Source organism: Kogia breviceps, chromosome 13 (genome assembly GCF_026419965.1).
Source record: "Kogia breviceps isolate mKogBre1 chromosome 13, mKogBre1 haplotype 1, whole genome shotgun sequence".
In the NCBI taxonomy this organism is placed as follows: Eukaryota; Metazoa; Chordata; class Mammalia; order Artiodactyla; family Physeteridae; genus Kogia; species Kogia breviceps.
The window spans coordinates 23,725,958-23,752,722 of NC_081322.1; the positions used below are offsets into that span (position 1 = coordinate 23,725,958).

Genomic DNA, 26,765 nt, shown 5'->3' on the forward strand with positions numbered 1-26,765 from the left:
TAAAAATTTAAAAATAAAACACAAAAGAGAATGGACAGTGAACAGTAAGACTGGTCAGTCCTTGGCAACAACACACAACACCTGGTTTTTAGGCTCCATAATAAAAACTTAACAGGATAACGGTGTGTGGTACATGTGTCTGTGCGCGTTTGTGTCTTGTGGGCGTGTATGTGCATGTCTGTGTGTGCGCACGTGTCTGTGTGTGCGTCTGTCTGTCTGTCTGTCTGTGTCTGTCCCCACACAGGGAAGAAGCCCCAGCTGGGAAAGCCCCACAGTCCTGGTCTGCTCGCCAAGGCTGACATCATGGTGAGACAGCAAAGGCTGGGAATTTGGTGTTTTTTTTTTTTTAAAAAACCATTACAAAAAAATAAAAAATAAAAAAACCATTACATTTAGAACATCATTTTACATGCAGCCTTCACCTAAGTTTAGGTGAAGAGTGATAGAGACCTGTGTGTTTTTCCTGGTGTTTTTCTGAGAGGCCAACCGGGCGATGAAGTTGGATTCATGGCCTTCTGCCTGGTTTGCATCCGCAGCTCCATTGCCATGTTCCTGTGAAACCCAAGCCACAGAGAATGAGGTGGAGGAAGCTGTGCAAGCATCTGGTTATCGACTGCACTGTGCGCAACTCCTCTCACCATTCTCATCTCTCAGTCACAAGCAGCTGGCACTCCATATCTGGGGACGCGGAGGGCCCACTGCACTGCGCCCATTTACGTAAGGGACGTCAGGAGCCTCGGATTTGGGTATCCGGGGGGGTCTTGGAATCAATCCTTCTTGGACCCCAAGGGACAACTGTGACCATACCTGCCTGTCTGCTCTGGAACTCACCCATGACTAAGGCTTGGCCTGTGGGCAGAAACGAGAGCATCTAGACCTGAGCCTGTTACCCTCTTGTGGGACTTCGTTAGTTCCTTGTCTACGGGAGGTTAATGGCTTATTCTGAAGGCGGGACAGACCTCGATTTGAAACCAGGCTTCGTCACCAACCAGCTGGGTACTGTGGAGATTGTCATTTAACTTTACTGGGGCGTATTTAACTCAGATATAAAATGGAGAACATAAGGACTTCCCTGGTGGCGCAGTGGTTAAGAATCCGCCTGCCAATGCAGGGGACATGGCTTCAATCCCTGGTCTGGGAAGATCCCACATGCCACGGAGCAACTAAGCCCGTGCACCACAACTACTGAGCCTGCGCTCTAGAGCCCGCGAGCCACAACTACTGAGCCCATGTGCCACAACTACTGAAGCCCACGTGCCTAGAGCCTGCACTCCACAATGAGAAGCCACTGCAATGAGAAGCCCGTGCACCACAATGAAGAGTAGCCCCCACTCGCTGCAACTAGAGAAAGCCCGCGTGCAGCAACGAAGACCCACCGCAGCCAAAAAGAAATAAAATAAAAACGTTCTTCTTAAAAAATAAAAAGGAGAACATACAAAAAACAATAATATCTATCTTATAGGGCCACTATGAAGACTTGCTGAAGTAATGAAATGCTCAGCACTTAATGCCTGCTCAGTAAATAGTTTGGAAGGGAGATGAGAAATATAAACCGTTGTAATTATTGCTGAGAAAGTAGGGGTGCAGAGAGGCCGAGAGAAACCTCTTGGGTTGTTCAGAGAAACCTCTGAGTAGCAGGCCCTCCAACCTCCAGGGCTCCTTCCAGGCTGCCAGTGCCCCAACTGGGCCACAAAAGACACATCACCCTATGTCAAGGAATGAAGAGGTACTCTCCATTTGAAATTAAAACCTTTAGAAGCCTGGTGAACAGCGAGGAAAAGGGAAGCACTACTAGATACTAGAGCCATACCACTGCATGAAGCCTCAATTCAACCCTTCTTTCCTTAGGAGCTTTCTAAAATATAATTTGAACTTGATTCTCCCACAGAGAACGGCACTCTAATAACTTTTTCTCATTAAGCACATCACTTAAGTGTGTAAAAGTATTCTGGGATTTGTTCCAGGAGGCACATAAAAATAGGTGTACAACCACTTTCTGAATGAACGGCAGATGATATTTTAGATGTCAACCACAAAAACACATCACACACGAACCAACTACTGCTAAACAGAACTTGGTTTCGGACGGGGAGCAGAGGCCCTCCCAAGGGGCAGCTGGCGAGGCAGCGGGCCCTTCACCTCCTTCCCCTGCTCCTTCTCGGGCGCGGCCCCCGCCACCTCCGCGGCGTGCTCGCTCTGTATGCTCTCCGAGCCCGTCGGCCCGCAGGAGTCGCGCTCTTTCCTCTCCGTAGCCTCTGGCGCCTGCTGCTCCGTGTCAGAGTTCTCCGCTTCTTCTTCTTCTTCCTGCATCTGCAGGGAAGTCAAACACAGCATTAACTGCTCTGGAGGAAGAAGATGAGGTAGGGGGCCCCCCTCACCAAGGGGGCTCTGCAGGGAGGGGATGGGCCAAAGCGGGTCTTAAACAGAAACATAAAGCTGCTTGGCAAAGTAGCCAAAGAGAGATTCCAGTGGGGAGAAGGCAATTTTTTCTCATCATCATTCTTTTTCATCGAAGATGAGCCAGACCCGCCATGATACCTGAGGCTGGAGGCCTTGGTCAACAGGGCCGTCCTTCTCTGCACTGTCCTCGCTGGCGTCCTTGTCCTCCAAAGACTGCCGCTCCCCCTCTGCGCTCTCCTCAGGATGCGGGGCGACATCCCTGTCTTCGTCGTCAGCTCCCGTGTCCATCTCTTCCTCCCCCTCCTCCTGGTCGCCTTCACCGGAGCCCCCCTCAGGCTCGTGCTGACCCTGACCTTCACTCTGGTCAGCCTCAGTCTCTTCGTCTATGTCTTCGGCTTCATGACCTGCTTCTACAGGATCCACTGGTTTCTCTTTAATTTCCAAAGGATTCTCTTCTGGACAGATGAAACCAAAAGAAGGAACACAGAATTTAAAAACCAAACAATGTGATTTCTTAAGATGGGATGTAGTTACACAAGTGTCTTATTATTATTCTCAAACCAGCAGTTGGCAAACTATGGTCCTTGGGCCAGATCTGGCCATCCACATATGTCTGCAAATTTCTCCAAAAGTTTTATACAAACACAGCTGCACCAACCGTTCACCTATGGGTTTACCCTATCCATTCTGAATTATCTACGGCTGCTTTCACACTATAAGAGCAGAACTGAGTATGTGCGACTCTGTTGCAACTTATGACCTGCAAAGACTGTATGTTTATTACCTGACCAACCTTTCATGGAAAAATTCTGCCTATGTCTGCTCTTAACCATACTTACATATTGCATACAACTGTTTAGATGGTGCATTTCATTAAAGGATAAGTAATCTAATAAAAAATCCTAAAAGCCACCACAACAATAGGGATATTTTAGAACAGATAGGAAATGCCAGTCTAATTTTCAATTATCACCAGGAATAATTGGTAGACATCATTCTTTACCATACACAGAAAATACAACATATATTCAAATGAGAACAATCTTATTTAAACATTTTGTTTATTTAAAAGAGCTCTCCTATACTTTGGGCACTTCAGAAATCAGTTATTTTGTTAGCAAACAATTCTTTACAATAATTGCTTCTTCAGACTCACAGAGAGAACTAGTGGTTACCAGTGTGTGTCTGACGGGGACTCTCTCTTTCAGCGGCACCGCATACACAAGCTTCCAATACTAGACAGCACCCCTAAGGAGTCACACTGGGGCTGAACAGAGGGTGACAGAGGCGCTAGAATACTGCCACGCCAAGTGATTTCTTTCGGGATTATTCCATCTCACTCCGCATGATGATTTCATATTTCAGACGAAACACACAACACGTGCACAACAATCAACAACTTCCCCAGGAGAGCTGTGACTGGGCTCCACGAGAGGCCTGGCTCTACCTGGACTGCACGGTGTTTACATCAACCCATGAGACGGGGCCCACGGTGACACTGTGGGGCGATGGAGCTGTGTGTGACAGCACCGCCTGGGACAGCGGCACTGAAACACAGTATAGGAGATGACAGGGGTGACAAAGACCTGCTGGTTTACAAGCTTTAGGTCTACCTAGAGGAGAAACACAACAAAGAAAAAGCAAGGAATTTTATCAGACTGGAATTGTGCTGGCCAGACACGATAATGACCTGGCCGTGACACTGGCCTGAAGAGAAATCGGTTACTGCTCAGCTTCAGTGACTTCCAACGGGCTCTTTAGGTTTCGAAAGACACACCTTCTCCGTCTTCGTGGTCTGTGTCGCCATCACCCTCCTTGTCTTCACTGTCTAGGTTCAAGTCATCTGGAAGGTCCAAGGCCCCAGGTTCGGGCAGCTCTTCCTGACTGCCACGGTAAGGGTCCACCTCGTTCTCATCATATTCCCTCTTTGGACAACGGAGAGAACAGGAAAAAAAAAATAAAAGTGAACTTTTAAAAAGTGTAGCGTTCACATATAAACAGCTCAAAGCACAGTTGACTCTTGAACAACACAGGTCTGAACTGTGTGGGTCCACTTACACGGACCACTTAGGCACGTTTTTTTCAATAAATACGTGCTACAGTGCCACACAGATCCGAGGCTGGTGGGACCCGCGGATGTAGAGGGCCAGCTGTAAAGTCACACACAGATTTCCAACCCTGCAGATGGTCAGTGCCCCCAGTGCCTACATTGCTCAAGGGTCAACTGTAGTTATGCTGAGAGAATACAGTGTCTCTTCCCTAAAATTACCAGCACACATTAGAATTTTACCAATATTTTTTGAATGTTCATGTTGGAATTTCAAGTTTCACTTTCAGTGCACATTCTCCACTGATAAGAGGTGCTGCGTTACTTAATCTCAAAGAGGACACGGAAGTTTATGGGAAGAAATATAGAAAAGGACCACAGGTTTTAGCTTCCAAACTACAGCCTGAGTACAAACAGCATGAAGACCACCTCGTCGGTAACCAACAGTTAGATATTTTATGCCCGGTTAAGAGGCTCTGTTACACATTCCCTTATGAGGCAATGGGAAAACAAGTGATAAGCAGGAAAAAAAATGTCTTGAGACACCCCAGGAGCTGTGTGTTGCAGTGGCCCTGGCCTCGAGTCAGGAGAGCAGGTTGCTTTTGAATCCTCATTACCTCGTCTATTTGTTCATTAATTTTATCTTGGCCTTGGCCATCGTCAGCCTCTGCTTCTTCCTTTTCTTCCTTCTTATCCTGCTGGGTTTTATCTCTGTTTGACTTCCCAGCATCCCAGTTGTCATCTTTAGCAACAAGTTCAGGATCTTCCTAAATATCACAGGAAGAAAAAACACAAAAATCCTTGCTCTCAATCTGAAAAACTGCTTTCGCATGGGTTGACCCCACCCAGCGCAGCTCTTAGATGTGTGCATTGGGCCAACCCCAACGGGAACACCCGGCCGACAGGGCGTCTGTCATGCTGGAGGGAACGTGCAGTCTGCCCGGATGGCAGCAGTGGGGGCAGGTGTGTGAACAGCGGGGCTGGGGAGCTGTCGTGAACATGCAGGTCAGGCTACTCTTTTAGCCGTGAGGACAAGCGATAACCTAGATAGCAGAGGAAAAAGAAGAAATAGAGGTGGAAGAAACAGAAGAAGAAAAACCAAGACAGAAACGGACGAGCAGTGCACAGCAGGGAGTGGCATTTGGGAGGAAGACGGCCTCCCCTCAACCCAGGGACTGTGCGATGGAGCGAATCTTTTAATTACCTCATCCATCCCTGGTCCTGTTTCTTCAGTTTTACCGTCTTCTTCCTCCTCATCTTCCTCACCATCGTCATCACCCCAAAGCCTCTCATCTAGTTTGTCAGCTTCCTCACCATTCAGATCGCCCATCTGTTTATCCAGGTCTCCACCCTCACTATCTGATTTCTCATCATCCTCTTCTGAAAGGGAAGAAGGCGCTGAGCTTAGTTCAGCAGATTCCCCAAGTTGATCTGTTCCTGTGTATGTAGGAGAGGCAAGGGCCAGGCAAGGGTCCTACCTGGGATTTACTGCCTGTTTCTACAGAACACCCTAGAGGAGATGGCTTTAGATCTCCTGAAGTAGTCCTACTGTGTTTTGCAGACTGTTTGGAGGAGGAAGGAGGTCTGTGATGTGTTATGTCGACAGACTGTCAGGATGTCTAGTTCTGGTGCTGGGAGAATGTTCATTATGGGACTTCAGCAACCTCACTGGGTTTTGGTTTCTTACCTGGGAAATGACGAGGCAGGACTACGAAATTTCCAAGGTTCCTCCCCATCTCCAACATAGTCTATGTCAATGATTTTACCCAACATCTCAAATCATGTGTCTAGCTCAATTAACCAGAATTTTCTTGCCTTTGTCTTCATTGAAGGTCTACTTTGACAAAGGTTATATACACTTAAACGCTACTTAGGCATGCATACATTCTTCTGCTCTGAGGTCAGTTATCATTTCTACGAGGCATTCACTTAAAGTAAGACACTGTATTTCAAATTAAACTTTGAACAGAAATTGAGGGCAATAGTTGAATTGTGGTTCAAACACGACAGATGATAATGTGCTGTAAGAAATCTTATTATCAAATCATTTTCAATGACATGTAATGTTCGTAAGTAAAATGAAAAAGGCAGACTACAAAACCACTTATGGTCTCTGCGTCTATATATATACATGCAAGAAATGGAAATAACCCAAAACTGATTAAGTGATTTGGGTGGTAGGCTTAAAGGGTATCGATTTGGTTTCTGCATTTTTGTTCCAAATCATCTACAACAAATGTCTACTAATTTTGTAATTAGAAAAAAATATATATTAAAAAAACCCTCCCCAGAACAATTTAACTTGAGCTGAGAGCCAAGCTCTGCTAGGGATCATCTCCTTGCTCTTCTGGATTTCCCTGAAGGACACTACGGAGTCACCGATCTGGCACACGACGCAGCCAGAACATCAGAGTCAGCGTCTCCACTTACTCAAGAGCAGAATCTCCAAAATGGACTAGAGACTTCTGACCGGAGGTGGGGGTGGCACAGGCATATACTGATGTTTCCACCTGCAGTTATGCAGAGTGACCAACTTGTTCCAAAAGAGTGTAATAGGCTCCTTACTGGAAATACGTAATTTCCTGTATAAAATATTTATTTTTCAAGAATAAGAATGAAGTGATAGATAATCTCAAACCTTGTTCTTCAAGCTCCCCGTCATGCATTTTCCCGTCAAAGTCTTCTGACATCTCAATGGCGTCATCCTCGCCCTTAATGTCTGATTGTGGGTCAGGATCCTCTTTACCCTCTTCTTGACCCTTCTGAAATGTGTCTTCTGCCTACACCCAAACGCATTACAGACACATAAATGCACACTGCAACAGTACTAATGTTTATTCAGCTCTAAATAGAATATATAAATGCCAAGATTAATGGTATAAAATTATCTCTGGGGAGAGAAAATACACATAATTTGTGACTTGCTTTAACATTTCTGCAATTAATTTCCAGTTTTATTACATTTTTTGGTAGAGAATATAGAATTTTGTTGAGGTTTTCTCCATGAGAATTGTTTGTTTTTTTTGCCAAGCTGTGCAGCTTGTGGGATCTTAGTCTCCCGACCAGGGATTGAACCTGGGCCACCTGCAGTGGAAGCACAGAGTCCTAACCACTGGACCGCCAGGGAATTTCCCTGAATTTTTTTTTTTTAATCCATACATATTTAAAAAGACTACGCATTCTCTGTAGGGTAAAAGAAAATTCATCAGCCTTATTATATTGCCCATAAATTTAATATCTCTTTTGTCACTTTGATCTCTCATAGACATTACCCATCTGTGAATGTAACTTTTCCCCCTACTACTTTCCTTTTTATTTTATTTTTTTAATTAAAGTATAGTTGATTTACAATGTTGTGTTAGTTTTGGGTGTACAGCAAAGTGATTCAGTTGTATATACACATACACACATACTTTTTCAGATTCTTTTCCATTATAGGTTATTACAAGATAATTAATATAGTTCCCTGTGGTATACAGTCAGTCCTTGTTGTTTACCTATTTTATATACAGTAGTGTGTGTCTGTTAATCCCAAATTCCTAATTTATCCCTCGCCAGTGAATGTAATTTTCTTCACGTTTCCTTAAACTATATATTCCTACATAATCTACACTATATTTGGGGCAAAAGATTCACATTCTTATCTGTTTCATTATAGCTGAATTTTTAGTTCTTTTTATAAGATACAAAAGTAATAAAATCTCATTTAAAAATTTCTAAGCAAAACAGAAAGAGTAAGTTCCTCCAGCACCACCATCCTCCAAAACTCCCAAAGAAATGACCACTGGTGGGCTTCCCTGATGGCGCAGTGGTTGAGAGTCTGCCTGCTGACGCAGGGGACACGGGTTTGTGCCCTGGTCTGGGAAGATCCCACATGCCGCGGAGCGGCTGGGCCCATGAGCCGTGGCCGCTGAGCCTGCGCGTCCGGAGCCTGTGCTCCACAACGGGAGAGGCCACGACAGTGAGAGGCCTGCATGGCGCAAAAAAAAAAAAAAAAAAAAATTACCACTGGTGATGTTCTGGCACAAACTTTTATCCGTTAACTACACCAACAGATACTTAGAAATATAGATGGGGTATACCAATACCAGCCTCCCGCATCTTCTTCAACAAAAAGGGATTATGCTTGACAAACTGTTTTGCCATCTGCTTTTTAATTTAAGTTAAAAAATGTTTCCTAGATATATTTCCATGTTGTTACTTATAAACCTATCTCATTGTATTTAATTATAGTATTGCTCTGCATGAATAGTATAATTTAAATAATTCACAATTTTCACCAGTATAAATAATGCTGTAGTGAACATCCTTGTATAAACACACTCCATTATACATATATTTATTATCTTGGACCCTTATTAGCATTTGTACAAGAAAACATGGAATTCCTAGGTCAAAGAACACACACAATTTAAAGTTTATTAGATACTGCCAAATTGTTCTGATAGCTTTCTATCCCACTTAATGTTTTTTACGTTGGATTTGTACTTTTCTGTTAGGTTTACTTTTTCCTTTATTTTTCCATTAACAGAGTACTATGTGCTAATTAAATTTGAGAAATACAGAAAAAGGCCAAAATAACAATAACGGGTATGTTATCTGTGTATATATATCCATACACATAATGTACATAATAGCTATGCCACATAAATGCTAGCATTACTCTTTTGTTTTTTTTTTCTTTCTTTCCAATTTTCCCTTCAAAGGAAGAGAGGAAGCTTGAATTGGTTTGTTCTTTTATTTTTAATAAGTATATCCATACCTTAAATAGAAATGTATGCAGTGCTCTAAATTTAGAATATAAGTGATAAAAAGTAATTCCACTACCTCTTCTTTCTTCAAGTCACGTTTGATTAATCCAAATAAAAGTAAGTGTGTTTAAAAAAAAACACTCCCAAATGAGATTGGAATTTTAAAAAGCAACACAACAATCTTAGTCCAAAGCATCTAAATATTTCAAAAGCATTCTTGATTCCAAATAAAAAAGGATATAGATTTTTAAAATTTCACCATGTCTTAAAGACATACAATAAAATCTATTAACATCAAACACTGGCATTGTTGTTTAATGCAATTATCACTTAAAATAGCCAAACTTTTTATCCCTAAATGAACCACTACCAAAAATGCTCTCTTAAAAGTCATCAGCAAAAGTTTTCCCATTTAAAATAAAAAAGTTTTGGGCTTCCCTGGTGGTGCAGTGGTTGAGAGTCCGCCTGCCGATGCGGAGGACACGAGTTCGTGCCCCGGTCCGGGAAGATCCCACATGCCGCGGAGCGGCTGGGCCCGTGAGCCATGGCCATTGAGACTGCGCGTCTGGAGCCTGTGCTCCGGCAACGCAAGAGGCCACGGCAGTGAGAGGCCCGCGTACCGCACAAAAATAAAAATAAAATAAAAAAGTTTTAAATCATTTCCCTCCTAAATTATAGCTAAAACCAATGACTGCGCTGCAAAAGTTCCTTCTGTGGTCTTTAAGCTTTTAATTTACATCCATTCCCTAAGCTTCAGTATTCTTAGGTGCCTAGATCACAGTTTGAAAACCATTAACCTAGTAGAAAAACCATTTATGTATGTAATTTAAATAGTGAAAAAGGAGTGAGCTTCCGTAAACTATATACATATTTCATGCCTGTGAAAACGTACCTGTTCTTCATTTTCTATCTGGGCACTCACATCCTTCACGCCCTCGCCTTCTCCAATCCCACCTCCCTCGTAGTCATGGAACTCAGTCGCTCCCTCTCCTGCTGAATCTTCCATAAATTCTTTGGGCAAGCAAAATCCCTCAAAAATAAAAAACAGTGAAAGTTAGGTAAAAAAAGCAATAAAGAAGGGATTTCCAGTCCTGCTGCAGGAGAAAATACTGTAAATAAATGATTAATTCTTTTCTAGCTCAGTATTTTAAATGTGACTGAAGTACAGTAGACTTTTGTTGGTGACAACAGTTATTATGCAGTTTCAAAGCTTGACATCAGATTTAATATACAAGGTTTTGAGACTCTGTGGAGGCCTCTGGTGTGTAGTAATTTGTCCTTTGCCAAGACAAAAATGTGAATGAGGTATACATTAGGACGGTATTTAAGGAGAAAGTTATGGGGCGGGGTGCGGCACAGAAACTCTCAGTGTCTAAATCCCAAAGGGGTTTTGTCCTTCTTTACTTCTCAAATTAGTAAGCCTGAAAGGAAAGAGAGAAGACATGTAACCCCGGAAATACAGCAACTTGAAAGCAGATGCTACAAGTGAGAGATTTCATTTCCTTTCACTGAAGAAAATTTTGTGTGATGTTCCTCAAATAAAGTCATGTTAATTACAATACAAAAAACATGCCTTCCCCTTCAGCTCTTGAAGTAAATCTGTCACTCTCAGGGAACGTGCTGCATCTGGCCTGGGCTGTTTGCTGCCAAGGCACCTGGCACCCTGACACCCAGCATGGCAATGGGGTCTAGAGTTAAGAACAAGGTCAGACACAGAAAGCCTTGCGAAGAGTTAATAAAACTGTATTTCATGTCAGAAAATAGCCCAAAACCAAATATCAACTACTAGTGTGTGGGACAAAAGTGAACAGAAAAAGAAGAAAATAATGGCTCTCAATCAGAAATTTTATCAGAGAAAGTACAAGCTATCAAGATATTTGCCAATCTAAGGACGAGAATGTACTACAAATAAGCTGTCAACTAACAAGACCAAGTTCCAAGACCAGCAAACACTGACTGTGACTTATAGTTACACAGAACTAGCTTCCTATGGATTAAGTGCTTTAATCACAACCAAGATCTTTTTTTTGGCCTCGCCATGTAGGACGCGGGATCTTAGCTCCCCGACCAGGGATTGAACCTGTGTCCCCACTGCAGGGGAAGCTCGGAGTCCTGGACCACCAGGGAATTCCCCTAAATCTATTATCTTAGCACTGTGTCTAACCTACTTTCAAGTTCCCTCAGCACTCCTCAGAGAGGATAGGAACACAATTCAGACATTTAAATGAATGGAAAGGCAAACTCACCTTCAGGACATGTATTCTTAGAAAGTCGACTGAAAAATACATTTTGTTTAAGACAGTGAGATACACTATTTTAAAGAAACATGTTTAGATGCAAAGGCAGAATAAGCCATAAAGGAAGGAGATTCAGGATGTCCTTCTGCAGGTCGCGTTACTACAGTGGCTGCAGCTGGGACAGCCACTGAGCTCCCAACACTCTGCTTTCGTCAAAACCACTTCTACCCCACACCGCTACCCCCAAACACACACAGGTCTGACAGCCCACAGTCATTCTAGAACTTGTCAGACAAGAGAAATGGTGCAAGGGGACAAACGCGGCTAACCCAAATCTCAGGGCACCCTCAACTTACACTGTCCTGCCACTGTCTCCTACATGAAGTGTTTCCTCCAAGAAGTAATGGGATGTAAGACTGGCTTAGTGCCCATCAGATAGAGGGGGCAAATCTGAGAGGCGTTCATTTATCCATTACTCAACAAATGTATGTAATTTATCCTCTAGATACAAGGCACGGGCTTGCTCCTGTTTTTTTTTTTTTAACCATTTCCAGTATTCCACATACTCAGAACTAAGAACTCTTGACTGTTTACAAGAAGCCTAGACCTCACCTTCAGTTTGTAAATTCCTATCTTCCTCAAGTGCATCTCACCTATACTATACTTAGATTCAGAAAAGATCTTAAAATAGTAGGGACAAAACAAAAACAAAAAACTATACAGTTAGTTGAAGGTGATTCTCACAAAAATGCAAATCTCATTTGTAAAATGAGGAAACTGAGGCTAAGTGACTCACTCACTCTGAGTCCCTGAACCGGATACCCTTGTGACTGGACTTACCAGGCCAGGCTGGGCCTGTTAGTTCTGACTGCTGCTCCTGAATTCCAAGGGTAGGGTCTACAATCTCTGTAACTTCAGTGATTTTCACAGCACTGGGTACATGGCTGAATGAATGAATGACTTTCCTATTAAAGACGCCCCTCCTAACATTAATAGCCCCATTACCATTTCAGCATGCGTTAGTATAAACGACCAAAAACTTAACAGCCTTAAGGATTCATCTGTCCTACAAGTCTAGCTCAGAGTTACCAGAAGATTTCAAATTGGAGACCAGGAAAGAAGGGTGTGAACAGAAAGCAGCAGCCTTTAGACAGACTCTGGAGTCTAGGGAGCTCCCCAGTGAGGGACCTGCAAGTTCCAAACCTTTAGTGGAAAAAGGATTAGTAAAAGGAGGCCAGACAAAGCAGTAAAAAATCCACAGGTAGAGTGGGAATTCCCTGGTGGTCCAGTGGTTAGGACTCCACACTTCACTGCCGAGGGCCTGGGTTCAATCCCTGGTCAGGGAACTAAGATCCCACAAGCTGCGCAGCCAGGGGGAAGAAAAATTGTATTTTGTAATTGTCTTAATACCTTTGAGAGAATGCTTTCCACCTACAAAAACATATTTAAAAAAAAAAAAAATATATATATATATATAAAATCCGGAGAGCAAGCAAATCACCTCCTGCTATTTGTGAAGGCCCAAAATAAAATCCCATCAAACCAAACACTAATGGGTATGGAATACATGGGTACCTGCTTCCCCATGGCGCTCCATGTAAGTAGTCCTTACCTTCTGGGCAAGCTCCGTAAAGATCTGGGCAAGCACAGAGAGCAGCTTTGCAGTGCTGCGGTGAGTTGCCAAAGACACGGTCAGGAAGAAGAGGACGAGGTCAGAGTACCTGGAGAGCATGGGCACCAGGCGCACCAACGAGCGGCAGGACCGGGCGAAGAGCTGGGGGCAAAACAGATCAGAAGGCCTGCTCACGCCAGGTCTCCTCTGCGGTGACTAGGTAGTGACAGTGGTTGTACCACCTCATGAACGTATCAAAGGTCACTAATGGTACATTTTATTTACACACACGTACATAACACTGCTCACTGAGATCTCTTCCTTGTTCACACAAACCCTCACAACACTACACTGTAAATTCTTAGTCATTTAAGTCTCAGTTAAACAAGGTTGTCTGGCGTTTAAAAAATATGTTTATATACAACTTCTATTGGGAATCAAAGTTGACACTGGAGGCAGTACTACAGAATAACACACAAGTCCCCCCAAATAAGTTGCTTCTCTGGACTTATGGAGATGATAACGTCATCCTCTTCTGGCTTATTGTGAAGGGACAGGTGTTTGCATAGTATGGCCATTAACCCTTAGTTATGGCGGCAACATCCACCATTAACATCAAATACCCAGGAGTATGTGATTAGGATGTGAAAGAACCCCAAGATAATGGATATTCTGGATTGGCAGCATTTTTGCACCTATGCGTCTTACAACTGTAATCCTTAGCCAGCAAGCCCTAAGCTTTCCAAAGTCTGTAAGTGAGGTTTACATGTATAAAGACACCAGGAGATGCTCGGCGATTCTGCCGCGGAGGCCTGCTTTGGGACCACCACGTGGCGCGAGGCGAAACCCCCTCCGCCTCTGCTCAGCCCACTTGGACAGCAGGAAGCCCGTAAGGAACCGCTGGTTACCGTGTGCTTCGCTGCTGTGCCATCCTCGCCAGACGATTTCAGCCTCTCCAAGAGCTCAGAGACAGCGGAAATTATTTTCTGCACATGCAAAGTGCTCACATCAGCCCAGAAGTCATCCTCTAAGAGTTTTGTTAGATGTCCTGACTGCAGTCTCTCAAAGCCTGCTGCCTCTTTCATTCACGGAAAAGAATGACATGGTAAATAACAGAAAACAAACTCTTTTCATCTCCACTCATCCAATAACCACTTCCCACATCTGGCCTTAAATGTTTAGCCACAAAAATAGATCATCAAAATAAAAATTAAATCAAGTAAGAAACTAGTATTTTCCTGATCTCAGACATACCATCTTCTTGTGGTCTTGTTTGGTGAGTGTTCTCTGTTTTTTTACTATTTCTTTCTGCTAAGTTCTGGATGGCACAAAGGATGGCCCGGATGGCAGTTTCCATTTGCTCTGAAAAATCCTCCACAAACCCTGCTTCCAGCATTTGGTTTCCTAGTAAAGTAACATGGTGCAGAACAAATTTTTAAAAACTCAGTCATTTGTTTCAGTGCCTCTGGAAATCATTAACAATCCTCATTTGTCATTTTAACAAACAGCCACCTTGTAAACACCTGCTACGGTTGAGCCACTGTCAAGCTGTGCTGGGTACAAGGAAGAAAAAGACACATTCCCGGCCTACGTAAACCTATAAGGTTATTGTCTTGTATTAAAACAGTTTTGCTAAAAGAATGCCAAAAATATGAAAATAGTTAAGATGGAATATATGAACACCAACTTAGTCCAAACATTAGTCAGCAGCTTTCCAGTCTAAAGAAGAACTTTCTGAAACAGCCAGTGAGTCTGTGCTACCTACTTACTCATGTGCTATGAAGTACGCAACGTGATGGCAATCCAGAGGCAAGGTTCTCAAACAAAAGAGGCAACAAAAGTTAAGAGTTATGTGTTCCAACTATACTTCCCTGCCTTGGAACCCTGAACAGATATGTCTAGAACAAAACACAATGTGTCTTTAGGACAGTCTGGACTTAAATCTATAAGATGTCGTTCCTACACTGGGCTTTTACTCCCTGAATGAACGATAGTCCTCACCTCCTTGGCTCCCTGGGGTTAGGAGATGTGTCTTCCAAGTAGTGAAGTCATCTGTGGCTTTACTGATCTCTCTTCTTACATATTCCAGGCTCTCAACTAATGCCATTTGTGGGTATATTTGCTCACCCTCTACCCCTGGAAGAATGAACAAGGACTCTAGGCCTTGCAAATGAGCTGACACCTGGGACAGGCAACTCAGCCCAGAAGAGCAAACTTCAAAATCTTTCCTGCAACAACAGAAATGCCATAATGTCGAAAGGAAGGTGCTAACACACCACACCCGCACACCCACACCCGCCCCCACACCCCCCCCACACACACCCTCCCTCCCTCCCACCACTAAAACTCATTGCATCTAAAGATTTACAGCTAGACGTATGCCACAAAGCACTATGAGGGTCCAACGGAAAACCGAGGACTGAAGCATGACCCCTTCCATCATTTCATCCCATTAGTAAACCCAGACCAAGCGCCGCACACACAGAGGCAGAGCAAAGACGGAGGCACACTCACCAAGAATGAAAGAGAGTCTCACAAGATTGCTGCCTAATTTTGTCAACATCAGCTTTCACTGTTTTAATGGCTTTCAGCATCTCTGTTATTCTCACAGTTGACTGTTGCCAAAGCTGGTCCTGTTTCCGCATCCGGCAACCAGAGGGCAGCTGCCTTCCGGGAACTGGGGATGGGTAGCTCAGATCTGACGGGATCAGGTCCAGCACTGCTCCGGAAAGCTGCCCCTTGGTGAGCTCTGGTCCCTCCAGGGAGGGGGCAGAACGCGGACCCTGTGCCTGGGCATCGCCTTGGCCTGCAGCTGGCCCTGCACTGGGGCAGCACTGGAGGAGCCAGGAGAGCTGCTCAAGCAGGATCTGGCTCTGCATGGCCAGGTGCTGCAGCCTCTCTGTCCACTGCTGCACCCCATCCTGAGGGGGGAAGGCCACGGGGTAGACGGACGGCCCCGTCAGCCTGCTGTCAATCTCCTGCACACAACTGAGGAGGTTCCTGTGCAGAGAAACAAACCCGTGGGGATAACACATGGCACCTTAAACTGTGTCACCGCGCTGTTTGTAACGGTAAATTCACTGATTCTGAACGAAGTTTGGGCTTTTCCACAAAATCAAGAAGAGAGGATTCCCCAGATAAGTAAAAAGTCTGTTCAAATGCCTTCCAAAGTGCTTAAACACATCCTTCAGTGTAGCAGAAGCATCGGTGCTCACTGCTTATCGCCTGCCCCTTACAGGCCTCTCACATCCAACACAGTCACAGCACCACAGTGATTTCAACCACTATTTTCTTAAAAAAATTCTAGTAAATGTAGTAGACTTTGCTAGATAAAACTCTTATGAGTGGAGAAGAAAATAGCTGAAGTGATTACAGACTAGAAATACTGTCAGCCAAGGATACACTCAGCAGATGATGACAGGCTTCCTGTCCTCATCCTTTAAGCAACCATTTCCATTGAGGAGCGCCAGTGTATGGTTCCGCAGATTGCAACTCTGTGATCCAAAAAGCCGGCTCACATCTGATCTGTGCCCAGAGTCTGGGACACCCGACGCCATGAAAGCAACCCTGCCCTTGGCCCACACGGACTGACAATCACGGACGCCCTCATTCCAGACCCAGGTGTGGTTCAGCCGTGAACATTTTTACCGTCTGACCTGGCCTCGAACCATCCCCCAGAGGTGCTGCCAAAACCAGGGGGCAGAGGCATTACCACCAAAAGCAAGGGGCCAAGCCAAGGCAAACCCCACCCGCCCCTTCGGACCTCAGACTTCACCGCATAGTTGGGAGCAGCGTGTGCAGCAACTCTGAGCTGCGCATAATACGCTCGATTCGTGCTGCAAACACAGCCAGTCAGCGATACCTGAGGAGGATCCACTGCTCGGTCAGCGTGGTCAGGGAGCGCCGCTGTCGGATGAGCACCTTCATCAAGTGCGCCGAGAACCCTTTACACCGCTCCATGTGGCCCACACCCATCTCCTGGCAGGGGGAGAAGAGAGCATGCTGAGGGGCCGCTGGGAAGTGCTGGGTCCCACGCTCCTGGAGGGGAGCCTCCGCTGGGGGGAGCGGGGGGGTGGGGGTGGTGGAGCCTGGGTGCGCTGCCCTCTAGAGGCGACACGTCCACCTGTGGGAGCAGTGCATCTCAAATTACGCTTCCACTGAAGTTCCATAAACAGGAACTAGTTTAACATCAAAATTGGGTATCAGTGATCTTTTCTCAATTCACAGGGGCAAAAGATCTGAGGGTGGCATTCTCCATTTGAAGTACTTCTTCGGTAATTTTTCTTAAGGATTTGGTGCTGTTAGCAAATGTTGAATAACAGAACTTATTATAAAATGCTCTCTGATTAAGCACAAAATTACATTGATTTATACTGTAAATTTAATGACTGCAAAAAGTTCAGTCACTTCCAGTAATGGGCTGTGATCACTGGACCAGGTCTGAGGACACTGCCCTGGGTGAACAGAACTGGAGTCCCTGAGCCCCTGCAATCAATCCCAAGGCTCTATCATCCTACCTTGGCGGGAGCTGCCAGGACTGCACTAAGCCTGGCGTGCCGTGCGAGAGAGCGATAAAAATACTTCTGGCACCCCTCCCACGAAGACGAGATTTCTGTAAGCAGCCTGGGAAAGAAATCAACATGATTTACTTAATTAAAACCACTATCTCCACCCTAGGTCCTGAGGAGTCAGAGACTGGTCCATTTAGCCGCAACCAGAAGCCAAGAGTCTGAACAGATTTATTTCTGTGAGGACCCGTTCAGTCAGGCACTCATCAGTCCTTTATACAAAGGAGGTGTTACATACTTAGCACTGAAAGTAGAGTAGGAAAATAAACGATGACAATATGGCTTCCTTAATAAAAATGTTACGACTATCTTGGCAGTGGAGGCTAGGGATCATACATTCTGATGCCTACGGGGGCCATGCAGATAACATACATGGTTAAGGACAGCCAAGCACAAAATGATCCCTGGCGATGACAGCTGAGAAGCAACAGGGACCGTTACTGACCACAGTGAACCTGAGAGCACATGTCCTATCAAAAGGAGGGCACTCTAGTCAACTTTCGACCACACAGGAAGGCAAGCACACTCGGCCAAAGTTTCCCGAAAAACTGAAAATCCAGAATGTTTATGTAAAATTTCTACTTTTTACAGTGTTGTGTTGAACTCAAATTTAAAGCACTTGAGAGGGCCACTGAGCAAACAAAACACACATGTCTGCTGTACTCAGCTCATTTCCAACCAGTTACTAACACAGAGGGAGCTCCACCTGTCTCCAAAGTCTATAGGCTCTCAAATTCAAGAACATATGGGAACTTAGGTTTATGTATATGGAATAGCTAAAAATGTGGCCATTCTCTCACAGATTTTCACCTGTACATTCAAATCAATTGAGTAGACCTCAGGAAAAATCAAAGGGCCAAAAAAGATAACGGGAGACATGAATACAAGGAGGAAGGAGGAATGGAAAGAAGAAAATCAACAATCACTAACTAACTACCGACACTTGCTTTAAACACTCAGAGTGGCCCGTTGTCTTCCGTACCCCGCCAGATCCCCAACAGAGCCCAAACCACCCAATATTTCGAATTCATCCCTTACCTTTTTCTAATGAAAGAAAAGAAGGTTAAAAAAAAAAAAAAAGAAAAGAAAATTAACACTGGGTGCTCGCCACCTGCCAGTCCTGAGCCAGGCACTTTTCTAAATGCTAATTTTATGGCAACACTAGGACAAGAGTACTCCTCTCCCCACTTTGGCAAATGGGGCCATGGAGGCTTAGCTGACTTGCTCCATTTGTAAGTAAAAACACAAACCTAGAATCAGCCTCCCGAGTGCTGCTGACTATAGACAATGCGCTCTGGAGATCCAACGGGTGAAGATGAAGCATCTCTTGAGGGTTTTTTGAACGGGCCCAGGAAAGACCTTTGCGATATGACAAACCTAGGAAATAAATAGCAGGTGGTTAAAGAACCTCAGGAGAGAAGAGATGTGCCAGGAACCCCCCCCCCCCAATGCCATTGCTACGCAAAGTCAAGTCCTAGGAACAGCATCACCCAGGAGCTTGTTGGAAAGCTTACTCTCAGGCCCTGCCCCACACCTACTGAAACAGAATCTGCTTCTGCACTTTAGCAAGATTCCCCAGGTGATTCATACACAAGTTAGTTTGAAAAGTGTTGCTCCCTATGCACGTTGGAAGGGCGGGTGCTGTACAACATATGGTGATGAAAATAAAAAACATAGTTTCTGAGAAACCTCACTACAAAACTGTGAAACTACCTGGGAGTCACAAATGGTTCATCATAGGATTTTCACGTGTGTTGACTGGGACTCACACATTTCAAACCTTGCCTTCCACCTTACGTTTCCCACCATCTCAACTGTCTCTACAAACTTCCCCAAATCATCCGTTATTTGTCTTCCTAAAATCAGGTGAGTACACTTCACTGGGTTTCCATCGAGGACCTTACCGGTTTTTGCAAGGTTTTTAAAGAGGTCTGCTAAAGCTCGCTGCTTCTGCATGAGAATGTGCTTGGCTTCTGAGCGCTGCTTCTCCTTCTCTGCGGAGGGCTCCACCTTTAACCTCTGCAGCTCACTCACAGAGGAAATTACTTCACCTGCAGGGAAGACAAGGGAGAAACATGGAAATCCTCAGGAATTCTTAATGTGCTCAAATTACCCAAGACCAAGGACCTGTCAAAAACGAAGACCAGGTGTCATTCATCTTTATAGCTAACATAGTCCCTAGCATTTGGTAAATTCTCAATGATTAAACTGATCAAGATGCATGATAACGGGAAAATCAAAACACATGGCGCTTCGTATCTCTTAACAACAAACAACCCAAATAAACTAGGTATTGTGTTTTTTTTTTTTTATTCAGGGGTTTCATAACCAATCAAGCAAAATGCACTGATTGAACATGGATTATGTGCAGTAATTTACACTAAGAATTTTAAAAACTTGAAGTAAATTTCCAATACATACAACATGTACTGAGCTCCTACGCTGTACCTGGTACTTGGAAAATGTTCTTTTAATCTACACAGTTCCAGAAGAACTTATTTGTAGCCATTCAGAGAGGCTCAGAGAAGTCTAGTTATCTTCTAAAGGCCATTCAGGTAAAGAGCAGACCTGAAGCCAGGATTTGAACCCTGGCTGAACTGACTCCAAAGCCCAAATTCATTCTCCAGCATCGCACTGCCTTCCTGACCACCCACCGGCATCTAGAACACCAGGGTGCTGCCAACCTGCCACAGGCAGTATTATAAGCTGACTGTGTGGCCTCCCAAGCTCACGTTGAAGTCCTAACTCCCAATACCGCAGAATGTGACTGTATTTAGACATGGGGCCTTTAAAGAGTCAATTAAGATAAAAATGAGGCCGGGACTTCCCTGGCGGTCCAGTGGCTAAGGCTCCACACTCCCAATGCAGGGGGCACAGGTTTGATCCCTGGTCGGGGGACTAGATCCCACGTGCATGCCACAACTAAGAAGTCCGCAACCCCGCGTGCCGCAACTAAGGAGCTGGCGAGCCTCAACTAAGACCTGGTGCAACCAAATAAAGATAAATTTTTTTTAAGTTAAAAAAAAATAAAAGATAAAATGAGGCTTTATGGGTGAGTCCTAATCCAATCTGACTGGCATCCTTAACAGAAGAGGAGATGAGGACACAGAAAAGGCATCTACAAGCCAAGGAGAGAGCCTCAGAAAAAACCAACCCTGCTGACACTTTAATCTCAGACATTTAGCCCCAGAATTGTGAGAAAACAGATTTCTATTGTTTAAGCCACCAAAGATGTGGCACAGCTGACCCCTGAAGAATGCAGGCAGGGCATCCTGAGCAATAGATAATAGGCTATTATTCTAACAAGTTTTTTTTTTTTAAAAAAAGATCTCCCTGGGCTTCCCTGGTGGTGCAGTGGTTGAGAGTCCGCCTGCCAATGCAGGGGATACGGGTTCGTGCCCCGGTCCGGGAAGATCCCACATGCCGCGGAGCGGCTGGGCCCGTGAGCCATGGCCGCTGAGCCTGTGCGTCCAGAGCCTGTGCTCCGCAACGGGAGAGGCCGCAACAGTGAGAGGCCCGCGTACCACAAAAAAAAAAAAAAAAAAAAAAAAAAAAAAAAAAAAAAAAAAAGATCTCCCTGAGATCAGACTGCAGCCTCACTGAAGAAGGATCAGCTTCACCCTGACCACACGCTCACTGCGGCTGGGTGGTGGGTCGAGGTGGGGGAAGTGCTGAAAGGCTGCCAAGGGCCCAAATGATCTTTTAAGGTCGGGATTCCCTTTCCCAGCCACTGCTGATATGCTGTACAGCACGAACAGGGAAACGAGACTGCTACACCTCTCCGAGGTGAAGGAAAAAAGACATAGACTGTGGACAAACCTCCCTCTTCCTTTAACCCAAGAGAGACAACATTTTGAGAGGTGGGGACAGCCTCAAGACTCTAGGAAACCCTTTACTCGTGTCCCCTACCAGCAAGAGCTGACATGGACAGGGCTGCTGCAGAAAATGGCCTAACACTGCACCGGCGTGCACAGGAGGACAAGGTGACCACCTGTGGGGTCTCAGCCGGCTCCTGTGTCTGGGCTCGGATGGTTTTTTAATCCACTTGCTTAATTACCTGCTCAACGCTATTTAAGATGTCACAGAAGGACACAGGTATCTTATTCCAACCCTCCCAGGCCACTGAGGATACCGGAGAGAGCAAAGCCCCCTCGTCCTGGGTGCGCACCTACCGGTGAACTGGTCGAGGCCCTCCACGAGGCCGGGTAGGGGGCTTCCCTTCATGAGCACCAGGCACATCTTCCTCATGCGTTTCACGAGCTTCGGCAAGCGACGCAGAAGTGCCCCCTCCGAGGCGGGCGGGGCACCCTGACACTGTTCTGGAACCACGGCCTGTGAGACAGAGCACAGGTTATTCTCACTGCCAAGAACAACAGTCTGAGCACGAACTTGCACGGGTGCTAAGTTTAAATGCTGTGCTGCTCCACAGACACCTGGCTCAGCAACAGGAAACTCTTCTCTGCATGTCTCTGAAGTCTCACAAGAACAAAGGCATCATCGCCAAAATTAAAACAGGCACATGCCACGGGTATTCAGCATTGTGTGTTGCTGCAGTGGGAGGTCCCCGCAGCAGAAGCCCTGGTCCCCACCTCCCGCAGCACCTTCTGTGCTCGTCACCAGGGGCCTGCGCTTCTGCTCCATGAAGGTGGAGATCCAACAGCATAACTGCTGCCTTTAAGGTGCTGCGCTACACTGTGCTTCTCAGACACACAGGCAAGGCTAACCTGATCTGCCAAAGCCGACTTCTACCACCATCTCTCCCCTGCCTCCAATTCCTGACTAACAGTTCAAATACCAGGATCCAGGTACTAGGCAACCGTCAGAGGCCTATTTTCACTAGTTTTTCTCCCTTGAGAATCCCTGAAATTCTGGGACTTCCCTGGCAGTCCAGTGGTTAAGACTCCACGCTTCCACTGCAGGGGATATGGGTTCCATCCCTGGTCGGGGAGCTAAGATCCCACATGCACAGCGCGATCAAAAAAAAAAAAAAAAAAGAGAGAGACCTGAAATTCCTGTGCTGTCATCAATAGTAAGTTTAAAAATTTGATCATCATGACAAGCAGTGAACTGATGAATACAATCAAAAGAAAATTTGGCAGCCATATCATATGTGTGTGACTATAGCATGGCTATATGCTCAATTTCTATTATGCTTTCTGAACTATTAAAATATTAAAAATCGCTTGAGGAACCCCATTGCTAACTCTATAGACCCAAGGTGGAAAGCACAGTAGGAAGACAAAAGTCATTACTCCCTTAAGAGTGCTCCCGGACTTCCCTGGTGGTGCAATGGTTAAGAATCCGCCTGCCAATGCAGGGGACACGGGTTCGAGCCCTGGTCTGGGAAGATCCCACATGCCATGGAGCAACTAAGCCCGTGTGCCACAAGTACTGAGCCTGCGCTCTAGAGCCTGAGAGCCACAACAAGAGAAGCTACCATAATGAGAAGCCTGTGCACTGCAATGAAGAGTAGACCCCGCTTGCCGCAACTAGAGAAAGCCTGTGCGCAGCAACAAAGACCCAATGCAGCCAAAAATTAAATAAATAAATAAATAAAGTTACGGGGGGGCGGGGGGGCGCTCCCTAAACCCAGTGATTATGAAGCAGGGACATCCTCCTGTAACAGGCCTGCTCACCCAAGGTCTCTGTAACTGTTTAAATTTTTAGGAATTTTGCAAGCCAGCTCTTAACTCTTGGTGCTTGAAACTGGCCATGATGGGAATACATATGTTTCTACACCATGGTCACCAGCAACCACTTCAAACCAGCAGATCACTGCACACAGTCACTCCCTGTGCAACAGCTTCATCACGCGGGAGCCCAAAGGCAGCTTCAATATCCTATCCCTAAACTGATGCTTTAAATCTTCCCTCACAGGTAGATGAACTGTTCATAGGTAAGCACAACAGTCGTGGGGGTTCCCTGGTTGCGCAGTGGTTGAGAGTCCGCCTGCCGATGCAGGGGACATGGGTTCGTGCCCTGGTCCGGGAAGATCCCACATGCTGCGGAGCGGCTGGGCCTGTGAGCCATGGCCACTGAGCCTGCGCGTCCTGAGCCTGTGCTCCGCAACGGGAGAGGCCACAACAGTGAGACGCCAGCGTACCGAAAAAAACAAAACAAAACAAAAAAACACAGTCGTTTCCACAGGCTAACATGAAACTTCCAGCACCAGGATTAATGCTTTCTGCCTTACTCTGCAGCAGGTCATGCAAACAAATGCTATACCACTAGTCCAAAGAGGAAGATTTCAAAGGCATTCCCTCACCTAGTTCTAAGGACACTCCTCCCACAGAAAGCAAAGACCCCAGGCAACTAGCTCAGGAATAAGCAAACACTATCCCACGAGCTAATACCTGCGCAGCTGCTGGCCGGGCTAACAGGGTCTCTCTCAGCGCCCGATTCAGACTCTGAATGGGCGACTCCTCACTTGAGGCCGCATCTGTTGGCCTTGGCAAAAAGTCCGGCTGTTCCTCCTTGTCACTCTCCACCAGGGATGACCGGCAGGGTTCACTCAGGACAGCTTCAAATTTCTTCATGAATTTAAATAGGGTTCTGGCCCCAGGTTAATGACAGAGATGGGCAGAAAAAAACAGGATGGAAAGTGAGGAAATATGTAAATGACATGTAACACGTACATAGATAACTTAATAACTTGTACCTCTGGTACATAATGAGCTCCTTAGAAACTCATAATCTTTTTTTAAAGGAAAAAGTATGGCAGGTATTCTCGTCTCTCTTTTCTAGGAGGAAAAGAAAGCCAGGAACGGTGGGAGATCACTCTGCTCAAGGTGATCGGCTGGCAGAGGACTCGACCTTCCACGGCACACAGGCCGCTCTGCCTCCAGACACATCTGTTCCTCCTGCAGGGAGACTCTGCTTTGGGTGGAAGGGCGTGGTGTTGGGAAGCCAGCAACACAGCCTAGAGTTTTTTAGTTAAGTTCAAGGCAGCACAAGTCAGGCCTCTGTAACAATGTAGCCATGCTGTCTACCATTCAAAAATTCTGAGTTTTGGTCACCCCCAGCTTTAAAAGATCAATTACCTGTGTGTCTTTTCCACAGATTGTTTAATAGACCAGAAGCTGACATCATTCCACTTGGATATCTTAACAAATTCCTGTAAGATAAATGAAGCTCAAGGAATGGCTTTATAAAGGCGGTGTCATTCTGTTCTTTCTAGATCATCTGTTTGCCGAAGACCAGAGCCCACTCCATCTCAAACACAGGACTGTGTGTCAGTGAACAAGTAAAACAAGTCTAATAAAGGAACCACGTGTTTGTCTCAAAGCAATGGAAAAAAGTGCTGCTACAATCAGTGGGTCACTACGTACTCTAGGTTAAACCAGGGTTGGTTCCACGACCACTGAAAATTTCAAATGGAGAGGATCCTCCTTACACCCCCAAGCACCTCGCCAGCCCACAGACCAACGCCAGACTGTGCGCGTCTGAGGTGGAAGGTCAGCCTGGGCAAGGCCAGGGGGGCGAGCGGGCACTAACATCCCTCTTAGGGGCCTCTGAAAAGGGGCCACGCCCCGGAACCCTCACACAGCGGCCAGGTCAGCAACGGAGCCAATGCCACAAAATGCAAAACCCACCATCCTAGTTGGCAGTTGCAATGCTCGCCTCCATTCCCCAGATCCCCCTGCCTCACGGTCAAATGGATTAAAGAACAGAACTGAGGAAGAATTTGCTGATTTTGTCCTCCTAAGAGTGATTATGACAGCCATTCATCTTACTTTAAGCTCTTTTTCTAGGGGGGAACGAAGTTCCACAATTTTGGCCTGGACCCGGTCAAAGAACTGCTTGTAATAATGGTACAAATTCCATAGAACACTGCAAATTGAATCTGGAAGAAATAAAAAGGAAACAAAAACACCACACTTGCTGCATGTGCTGCTGGCTCCCCCTCTGAGGTTCACATTTCAGTGATGATCCTTCCTCCTTACTCTTTAGGCCACGAGATTACAGTGCAATGTAGCACATGCAGACTATATATAACAGCTCATCGGGAAGCCGGGGTTGCCAGTTCCCAGAGATGCAGGCTCTCAATCCTATCCTATATTTTCATTTCAGTCTGTACTGGATTTTTTTGGTTGCACTTTTGTTCTTAAAGATGGTGTACTCAGACATTCTGCCAAACTCACAATTTCCAACCCCTTCTCGGAATCTTATTGTAAAGTCAGCAGAAACTAAGCCTGTTTTAAAAGATGGCATATTAAGAGGCTCACCTTGACTGCTCATTCACGTAAAGCTATATTCATTTTACAGCGACACTTTTGTCTAAACTGCTGTGGTCAGCGATAAGAATCGACAGTAGAAGCTTTATGTGCAGTTACGTGACACGTGGCAGCGCTCTCCCAAGATCAAAGAACCTAATAATGGCCTGGATCAAGCAGAAGCTTAGCAGGACACATGCACTGTCTAGACAGAAAGATGTGCTGCCTCAACATGCCAGCTCCCGAGCTCTGCATCTGGTGATTTACCTCTGCCACGGTTCGCTAGCCAGGGCTTCATTTATAACCAGTCTGTACTCAACTTTAATTTTTTCTCTATATCTAACTTGAATCACATTATAGGAAAAGACAACTCAAACTGTCTTGTTTAAAACCTGGTATGCAACAAGACACCTGTCCCATGTGGAGAATTCAAAGGGTAAAATTAAAGAAAAAATATTATACATACATATGTATATCCTTACCTTTTCCTTCAACTTGTGGCATCAGCAAGACATGACAATGGAAAACCAGTAACATCTGAAGTCGTATGTGGAACTCTCCCAGTGAAGATCCTTCAATAAATGCTTGTAACGTGCTGACCAGCAACATCAGGGTCATCTGTCTGTCGTCTTTAGAGATTCAAAGAAGAAAACATATATGTGCCTGCAACCATCACTTGCTGTCACAAAGCGCACACAGTCTACTATGGGATACCCGAGGGATGGCCGTCAAGTAGAGACACCAGTTAAGGTGAAGCTTTGAAGCAAGGACCACAGCTAAATTCCAAGCTGATTTAAAAACTACAGCCCCACTCAGGGTATGCGTGAAATGCACTCACAGCAAATTAGGAAACTGAATTACGAGGCACTTGTTCTAGGTATGAGATGAAACCCTTTTAACTCAAGCATTTTAACTACTACCTACCAAGACAGAAACT

General features: G+C 45.3%; 1 protein-coding gene across 5 annotated transcripts in view; it reads right to left on the minus strand.

Moving 5' to 3' along the window:
- MDN1 (midasin AAA ATPase 1) overlaps window positions 1-26,765 on the minus strand; it is a 153,657-nt gene that overhangs the window by 14,038 nt on the left and 112,854 nt on the right. For all 5 annotated transcript variants that reach the window (XM_059083214.2, XM_067011467.1, XM_067011468.1 and 2 more), the window contains 22 exons: window positions 26,311-26,457; window positions 25,349-25,458; window positions 24,656-24,729; window positions 23,969-24,167; window positions 21,788-21,947; window positions 19,520-19,666; window positions 18,866-18,992; window positions 17,565-17,670; window positions 16,910-17,025; window positions 15,562-16,047; window positions 15,049-15,275; window positions 14,302-14,451; window positions 13,956-14,125; window positions 13,048-13,209; window positions 10,091-10,228; window positions 7,086-7,227; window positions 5,652-5,827; window positions 5,065-5,214; window positions 4,178-4,325; window positions 2,539-2,855; window positions 2,140-2,310; window positions 451-552 (listed from right to left, as the gene is read on the minus strand). In XM_059083214.2, coding sequence (XP_058939197.1) covers window positions 451-552; window positions 2,140-2,310; window positions 2,539-2,855; window positions 4,178-4,325; window positions 5,065-5,214; window positions 5,652-5,827; window positions 7,086-7,227; window positions 10,091-10,228; window positions 13,048-13,209; window positions 13,956-14,125; window positions 14,302-14,451; window positions 15,049-15,275; window positions 15,562-16,047; window positions 16,910-17,025; window positions 17,565-17,670; window positions 18,866-18,992; window positions 19,520-19,666; window positions 21,788-21,947; window positions 23,969-24,167; window positions 24,656-24,729; window positions 25,349-25,458; window positions 26,311-26,457 — 3,725 coding nt within the window. The remainder of the gene's footprint in view (window positions 1-450; window positions 553-2,139; window positions 2,311-2,538; window positions 2,856-4,177; window positions 4,326-5,064; window positions 5,215-5,651; window positions 5,828-7,085; window positions 7,228-10,090; window positions 10,229-13,047; window positions 13,210-13,955; window positions 14,126-14,301; window positions 14,452-15,048; window positions 15,276-15,561; window positions 16,048-16,909; window positions 17,026-17,564; window positions 17,671-18,865; window positions 18,993-19,519; window positions 19,667-21,787; window positions 21,948-23,968; window positions 24,168-24,655; window positions 24,730-25,348; window positions 25,459-26,310; window positions 26,458-26,765) is intronic.